The sequence below is a fragment of the Nicotiana attenuata genome, chromosome 10 (assembly GCF_001879085.1).
Source record: "Nicotiana attenuata strain UT chromosome 10, NIATTr2, whole genome shotgun sequence".
Classification (NCBI taxonomy): Eukaryota; Viridiplantae; Streptophyta; class Magnoliopsida; order Solanales; family Solanaceae; genus Nicotiana; species Nicotiana attenuata.
The window spans coordinates 10405889-10414662 of NC_031998.1; the positions used below are offsets into that span (position 1 = coordinate 10405889).

An 8774-nucleotide genomic window follows, 5' to 3' on the forward strand; every position below is an offset into this window, starting at 1 on the left:
AAGTTTACCACTCGGCTTGTGGATCGTGTAAACTAGGAGACAAATTATTTCCTCGCTCGTCATTCGCCCGTGGATATAAGTTTAGATCATGCCAAACTCTTTAACCCGGAACCTGTTCGGCTAAAAATGCTCCCAAATAACCACCTGATGATTGAGGGATATCCTACTTTGCACAACCTCATTATTGTGAACATCTTCAGCCTTGACGTACATTTCCAACAGTTTTATCACAAGAATTTCCTGGTATTCATCCGGGGTCCTCAAAAAACCTCCCAGAGTTTCATCGTCTTCGATGTTAAACCCAGCATAACAAGCAACCCCTTGCGGAGTCACAGAATACGGATATCTTCCGGTTACTTTAATATTCACCAAACGTTTGCTCACACTCATTTTTTTACATAACAACGATATCAATCTATCGTACTCCATTGTAAGTGGCAACTTAACATGACACCGTGGAGATAAACTATAGCTTACTGAGTTATTTGCCACCACAACTTCACCTCCCCTCCCCCCCCCCCCCCAATGTAGTGAAATACTAATTCTTCGTTCTTCAGACATTATGACAAAATGCAAAATAACTTAACGAAGAAATATTTCAAAAGACTTGAAAATATTTATGAATAGATTTTTACAAAATCCTTAACCTCTTTAAATAAGGAAAAAACTAGTCCCGGGGTACAATTATTAGAGGTATAGCGTCTTACCTTAAGGCGCTATACCCAGTTGAATTATTGTTATGTCAGTTAAGCGCAAAAAAATTATTGGTGGACCCACGGTATGTTAGGGCTTTATATATATAGCGACTTATATTAGGGCGCTATACCTTAATTAGGCAAACAGTCGTTAAGGTATAGCGCCTTAAGCTAGGGCTTTATATATATTATGGTTACCAGTTTTTTTCCCACACATTTTAGTTCTTTGAGTCCAAAAGAACTTCTGGACTCCTAATTGGCCTCCATTAGCTAGTCCTTCTCCTAAAATCTATATATAGGTGTTGGAAAAGACATGATTTTCCATTCTAGATGACGACAGCTAGGGTTTAAAAAGACAACTGTTTGCATTTTAAGGGGAAATCTAGGCTGTGGGAACTCGGGAATTCTTCCATTATGCGATAATTTCTATCGACCGGCAACTCGAGTTATGATTATTGCATACCGGTTTCTGCAGTAAGTCTCCTAATCTAATATTTATGGTTAAATACTTCAAAGACCAAGGGCACCTCGCAAGCTTTAAAACTTTGACAAGCTAGCAAGCAATTTTGATCACCCCAACTTGCTTTTGGCAAGCATTTTCAAATTTGTTTCTTCAGTCTGATTCTCAAATATAGAGGTCCCAACTTTTTCCTTTTGCAGTTTCCATAAGTTAGGTGCTACGAAAAGGAAGACAATACTTTATTCTGTTGCTGGGACCATTGGCTTTAGCTTATTAACAATACTCAAGACTATTGTTTTCTTGTTTTTGCTCGAGATTTGCGAGACCTTGTTTTAATATGGGTTGAAACCTGTGCAGATTGTAGCAATCAATTTGGTCAACTTAAACTGAGAACTTCTAGGTATGTGTTAGATCTGAAAAGAGATACTCGCTCCTCCCTTGTGAATCTCTTTGCTTGGACACGGAATTTAAGAAAAAATAAAGTTTTTTTTGTAATTTGTGGTCCTAAACAAATCAAATAGGAATCAAGAGTATTTGTGTGGTAAAAGTTTTTCGGTAAGAGTAGAATTAAAAATTTAAGTTATATTGTTTCCAAATTTCGAAAGAGGTCATTCTTTTTATAAGGGACTAAAAAATAAATAGGTTCAACTGGAAGAGAGGGAGTAGTATAAACTTAATAAAGAAATGAATCTATTTCCCAAAATTTGATCTACCCATGGTTACTTTCTTCTTGCTTCCTACACCAAGAATATATCTTTTACTAGTATTCCATCTTCAGAAAAGGAATCGGGGTGATTTAAAGACTCAAGATTCTTGGTATTAAACTGTCAATGGCAAAAGATCAAGCTTCCCTTTTCAGTTTTCGATCTTGTTGCTGCATTCTTGTTTTTCTCTGTGCCTTCTCGTCCATTCCTCTCCTCTACTGGTCTTACTCCTTTGGCTATGGCTATTCCTATATCCAAATGACAGTGAACAATGAAAACAAACCAATTAATCTCCTTACATTCTCAAAAGCTTGGAACCATCTTGTCTTTTCATCAAAACAACCTCAAAAATTCCTTAAAATTGCTCTGTTTGTCAAGAAGTGGCCAGATGAACAACACGCCGGAGGACTTGAACGACACGCCTTAACGCTCCATCTCGCCTTAGCCAAACGCGGACACGAGCTTCATATCTTCACAGCTTCATCATCCAACTCATCTTTGCCTTTACATACCCCAATGAGGAATCTCCGTTTTCACATCTCGAGGCCTACTGCTGCCGGATATCTTGATCAAGCTGTTATTTGGAAGCAATTTCAAGCAGAAAACGCGACAGAAAGGCCATTTGATGTGATTCATACAGAGAGTGTAGGCCTCAGGCATACTAGATCAAATAACCTGAATAATCTTGCGGTTAGCTGGCATGGAATTGCTTATGAAACTATACATTCTGATATCATACAAGAACTTCTACGAAACACTAAAGATCCAGAATCAAATACTTTGACTGAAAGAGTAAAGAAGGTTATCGAAGAGGTAAAGTTTTTCCAAAGTTATGCTCACCATGTTGCCACGAGCGATCATGCAGGAGATGTACTTAAAAGGATCTATATGATCCCAGAAGAACGCGTTCATGTCATTCTAAATGGAGTCAATGAGGAAATATTCAAGCCTGATATTTCAAAGGGCAATGAGTTTAGGTTAAACCTAGGTATTCCAAAATCAAAGTCCCTAATCTTGGGGTTAGCCGGGAGGTTGGTGAAAGATAAGGGACATCCTTTAATGTTTGAAGCCTTAAAACAAATTTTCGACGAAAACTCAACATTCAGGGACAGTGTTATTGTACTAGTTGCTGGAAATGGTCCGTGGGGTGCTCGATACAAAGACCTCGGGTTAAATAATGTGATGGTTTTAGGACCACTAGAACAGGCTCAACTAGCAGGATTCTATAATACAATAGATGTATTCATAAACCCGACATTAAGAGCTCAAGGTTTGGATCATACTTTGTTGGAAGCAATCCTAACTGGTAAGCCTTTGATAGCGACGAAACTTGCCAGTATTACGGGGTCTATTATTGTTAGTAACGAGATGGGGTATACATATGCACCTACAGTAGGGGAACTGAAGAAAGTTTTGTATGAGGTTTTGGAGGATGGAAGGGAAATTCTGAAGCAGAAAGGGAGATTTGCTAGGGATAGAGGTTTGAAGTTGTTTACTGCTACAAAAATGGCTGCAGCGTATGAAAGGCTTTTTCTTTGTATCTCAGGTTATGTAAAGCAAGCAAAAAAGCATGACAACTATTGTATTTACCAACCTCAGTTTAATTGACAGAGGGTCCTATATATATATATATATATATATATATTCTGTTTTAGTCTATATGATGTGGTCTCGAAACTGTAGAAGGTATTTTATTGGATGTTGACTATATCGAGAGTGTGGCAAATGAGCAAGGCCGTTGACTATTGTGGAATGAAAAGGTGATCAGTAATTTTGTAATTATCAAGACAAATCAATTACAAAAAGTATAACTGAAATTTCCCGTCAGCTCTAAGATGTTATGGGAATGCACAAGTGTTGCAATAATCATTGCATCTTTTTTCTCTCTAACCCTTTTAAGCTCTCCTTTTCTATTCGGATCAAAAGGCTTCATCTCTTTTCTCCCAGTTTTTCAGTTTCAGTCAAAGGCATGAAGATGCACATAAAATCTAGTGCTTCAGAAATCAGATGGTTCAATGTGGCTTTCATTTCCTTGATCATGATAAGTCTATATCCCTCATCTGCTTTTCCAATTCACAATTTTGGTTGCAGAGTGGATCTACCTCTAGTTTCAAGTCTTTTACCTCTACCTTTAAGCCTTTCATTCTCTTTTGAAATCTCCTTCTTAACCAAAGTGGTGCATTTTTGTTTTTCTTCCAAATTTTCATCTGGAGATGACATTCTTCGCCAAAAGATATTGGTGAATCAGCTAATTAAGCCTAAAATACTCTTAATAATTTTTCGATTTGGACCAATGTCGCCCATTTTCTTGTGAAAACCTCACACTAATAAAGAGTATTTTTACACCATATATANTATATATATATATAATATTGCTTGCTTTGAGCTAAACTCACATGTTTACCCTCAAGAGACCTCATACTGTTAAAGGGTATTTGTACATCTTATGTGTAGTAACAGAATCCATATCCGAAATTGCAGTTTCCAAATTTGTAGCATTGGAAAAGTATGAGCTGCCTTCGCCAGCGAATTGCCAAGGGGAATGATATGCTTCTGAATCTGAAACTAAAGACGATGAAGATGCAGCATCATCCTCATTTTGGCGTAATTTTTTTCTTTATTTCCCCTCTGAATTTTCATAATATCTTAGAGGGACTGGTACTATATGTGAAAATCATCAACAAGTTAGGACTAATTGAGCATTCTACAAATCAATCTATTGAAGCAGCCAAAAACAGAATGTCCTGTATTTTAGAATCGAATATTTACACCCCTATATAATAAAAATGCTACACAAATATACGGTGTTATATCTACTTTTCAAAAGCAAAAACTTAGCTAGAGTTTGGCCATAGACTCCAAATTTATTTTGAAAAATTTGATTTGGGTGAAGTTTGGTTTGAAGATGAAAATGTGTTTGGACATGCGATTTCAAAACATATTTTTCAACTTTATTTTGGGAAAATATGTATATAATTCCCAAGTTTTGGAAATTTGGCCCAAATTCAGCTTATTAGCTGAATTTGAAATTTCAAATATGTGATTTGAGTTTTGGCCAAAATGTGGGTCAAATTTATGGCCAAACATGGAATTTGAAAATAAATTTCAAATTAAATTTGGGAAAATGTATGGCCAAACAGGGGCTTAAACTCCGTATAGAGTGGGAATTTTACACAAATTAAGAAATGTTAATGTAACTAAGCAAGCTTAAATAAGTTGAAGCATGAAACAACAACCCAAAAAAAAAAAAAAAAGGCAAACTGAAAAAAAAGAAGAAGAGAAATTCCTGTATATTAAATTATACACTATGTTATTTCTAAAATTACCAATAGCTAATTACAAGCTCAAAATGCAAAAGGTTGACACTAGTAATTGATACTATATTGTTTTAACTAATTTATAATCATTTTCAATTCAAGAGTTCTAAAATAAAAGATACATGTTTAAAAAATAGGTTTATTCAACAAAAGGTATTGTTCTTTCTTCAACAACAGTAACTATGTCTCGGTCCCAAGCAAGTTGGGTTGGTGATATGAATCCCCATTCCTTTCATTTAGCTCAATTCATTATCATCATTACCAAAATAATAAAAGTACTAGTAGGAAAAAGAGTTTTTGATCTTTCTTACTTTCATAAAATTAAGTAAATTGGTACTTTCTATTTGCAATTATAATTTATTATTTTGTTGTTTTATTTTAAAATATATAGTTAGCTACAGATATATGTTGTATTTTATAAAGTTAAATAATTAACACCCTTGTAGATTATTATTCAAACTAATATTTGTACCGGAATTTCATTGTATATATAAGGAGATTTAGTGTAAAAGTTTTGAAATACAAAGAATGTTTCTACAACTGAATTATATAATAGGAGTGGTTGAGTGTAATTTACCCTTAAAATAAATGGGTTTGATATATGAGAATTCTCAACAAGTGAACTTCTAATAACAATAATAAATTTACTGGAAACTAGTATATTAAATTGCCGTCACATGGTCCCACATGCACACTCGTTTCGCTAATCTATGCTGTTTAATGTAGATTCCTTTCATTAATTGCCTCTCGAAATAAAGTTTAAGATACTCGCCTAGTTGACTTCTCGAAAGTATTTAGTTAAAACAAGTATCGATAACTTATTCTGATTTAACAAAGTTTGCCAAAATAATTCGTAGAAGATTAGAATTCTAATATTGCACGGGCTAAAATCGATTCACATTAAATGCTCGAACAATAGAATGACACATGGAACCGGAGACACATGGAAAGCGAATCAAGTAGAAACCAAGGCCGAAGAAAATAGCTTCAATTGACACTGGGCAGACCCCGAAGGGAACATCGTTAATATTTTTCACCAGATGACATTCAATGAAGAATATTTCTCAGCATTAAATACACAATCCGTTACAGAGAATTTTGGCATTCATAGTCTGCCGTTATATATTCATCAAAGGCTCCCATAGTTATCATTTAGAGGGTTTGACTCTAGGATCTTGTTTCCTAGGTATAGCTAAAAATAGTGGTTTCAACAGCCATTGTAGGACACGAAAATTCTGACAAACTGATACTACACATTATTCTAAGCTCAATAATACTTTATTTTCAGTCTACCGATATACTTATCGCTATCATTGGTAGCCTTCTGGAATCAAGTTGTTTGTTGTTTTATCTTGATTTCAACATTGTCTTACGTTTTATTTAATTTCTTTATCATTTTGGGAACAAATCGATTCGCTTGTCTATAAATCACGTTATAAACTCAACTGTACCGTTTTACGGGTAAACAATTTGGTCCCACCATAGGGCTTAGACAATTGCGTAATTGAGTTGATCCTTATGTCTGTTACTAATCTGTTTGATTCTTTGTTTCTTAGCATAAAAATCGTGAAAAATGACAGCTAATGATAACAACATCGTACAAAACGTCGAGGTCCAAAAAAATCCACCTCAACACAAGAATTCGATCAATAATACCCACAACAAGGAGGACGTATCCACGCCGGTTCATGGTGGGCAATATCGACGATACATACGGGAGGCAACTCCTGATGATGCTGAAGACGAGCATGTTGCGGAAACGGTGAGGATCCTAAGAGAACAACAAAAGACTATTATGGGCCATCTCTCACGGCAAGACCAGGCCATGACAGAATTGAGGCAAGCAATGTTGGATGATTCCAACAACGCGATTGGAAGGGGTCCCATTCCTCTCGGTGCTCCAGCGAATCAAACAGCCCAAAGGGTAACAACACCCTAAAGGGTGAGGTGGGCTTCGACGCGGCCGGGGGGATCGGCGGCAGATCTGGCAACAACAACAGTAATGGTCCCTTTAAAACCGAGCTCATGCAATTTATGAGGAAAATAAATGCATAAATGGACCAAATTCCGGGTGCATCGCCAGTGTTGAAGGGACCAGATTCAAAGAAGTATACCCAGTTGCCGTTCAAACCAAGCACGACAGAGAGTTAATCCCGAAGTGGTTCAAAATGCATGGTGTACCAAAATACGATGGGACTTCAGATCCTCAGGAGCACATCACCACCTATACAACGGCAGTGAAAGGAAACGACTTAGCTCCGCATGAGATCGAGTCGGTCCTGCTGAAGAAGTTCGGGGAAACCCTCATGAGGGGGCCTTGACATGGTATTCGCTTTTAGCCGAGCATTCAATAGATTTCTTTGAGATGCTAGCAGATTCAAGGCCCATGCTTGGGCCAGGAAGGTACATGCCTGAAAGGCCGATATATTCAGAATTGCGCAAGTATAGTCCGAATTGCTGTGGGTGTTCGTGGCCAGGTTTCATAATGAATGGGATGTTGCTATTGGTCGTGCCAGATGAATAGACGGCTGAGGAGTTCCCTAAAAGGTTGAACCCGACGAGCTCCGACGCTTCTAGAAAACTTAAAGAAATCCTGTTCGAATTCCAAAAAACCAAATGGGCAGATGTCCACAATCGTTATGAATCGAAGATAAGAATAGAAGACGACTAGCTCGGTTTCCCGACATCAACCAAGGGTCAGGATCGAGAAAAGAACAAGGATAAGACGAAGGACGATTTTGACGCAGATCGACGATCTACGAAGGGCAAGTTTTTGCCCTATGAAAGGGCTGAAGGATACAGCAGAGGTTTCTGGTTGGTGGACAGATTCGCTACCGATAGGAGAATTGACCGTGGCTGGAATAACAGATCATTGCAGGACAAAGAGATATCAGGTTCCCGAAATTCCACCTACCCAGATTGTACGAATATAATTTCAATGTCAGCATGGTGGAGCTGGTATTGGTGGTGAGGAACATTAAGGAAGCATAGTTCCCGACGCCGATGAGATGCGATCCCGGTCAGAGGTCTATGGTATGAATATCATGGGACTAACGGCTACCAGGACGGGGACTGCCGACATCTATGCAAGGAGGTGGCGACATTACTAAGAAACGGCCATCTCATAGAGCTCTTAAGTGATCGGGCTAAAATAACTACAGCGGCAACCTGGATAACACAAAGCCCTAGAAGATAGGAGAAGATCCTTCGCGACTAATGATCAACATGATTTTTGGGAGGAACGAGATTAATGGTGTAACCTTTTTAGCAGCAAAAAAAGACAAAGGTATCGGTGACTCATAGCAAGAGACTCCGGGAAGTCGTTGGGGAAGATATTACTTTGGAAAGGAGGTCGCCGATGGACTCCTACTACCGCACAACGACACCCTGGTAATTTCTCTTAATGTTTTAGATTTTAAAATTAAACTTGTTTTGGTGGACCCAGGAAGTTCGACCAATATCATTCAGTGGAGAGTGCTGGAACAAGCTAAGCTAACCGGAAGCATCATTTCGGCCACAAAGCTCCTCACTGGGTTCAACTTAGCAAGTGTGACAACCCGGGGGGAAATCCTGTTTCCCACAAACGCCAAAGGGATCA

General features: G+C 37.8%; 1 protein-coding gene across 1 annotated transcript; it reads left to right on the forward strand.

The window, feature by feature from the left end:
* Window positions 1247-3567, forward strand: LOC109232992. The gene has a single exon (XM_019398704.1). The coding sequence runs from the start codon at window positions 1986-1988 to the stop codon at window positions 3465-3467; it is 1482 nt and encodes a 493-aa protein (XP_019254249.1). The 5' UTR covers window positions 1247-1985; the 3' UTR covers window positions 3468-3567.

What these genes read in the sequence shown, in the direction of transcription:
- LOC109232992 (XM_019398704.1), top strand. Translation starts at nt 1,986, where the DNA reads ATGGCAAAAGATCAAGCTTCCCTTTTCAGTTTTCGATCTTGTTGCTGC.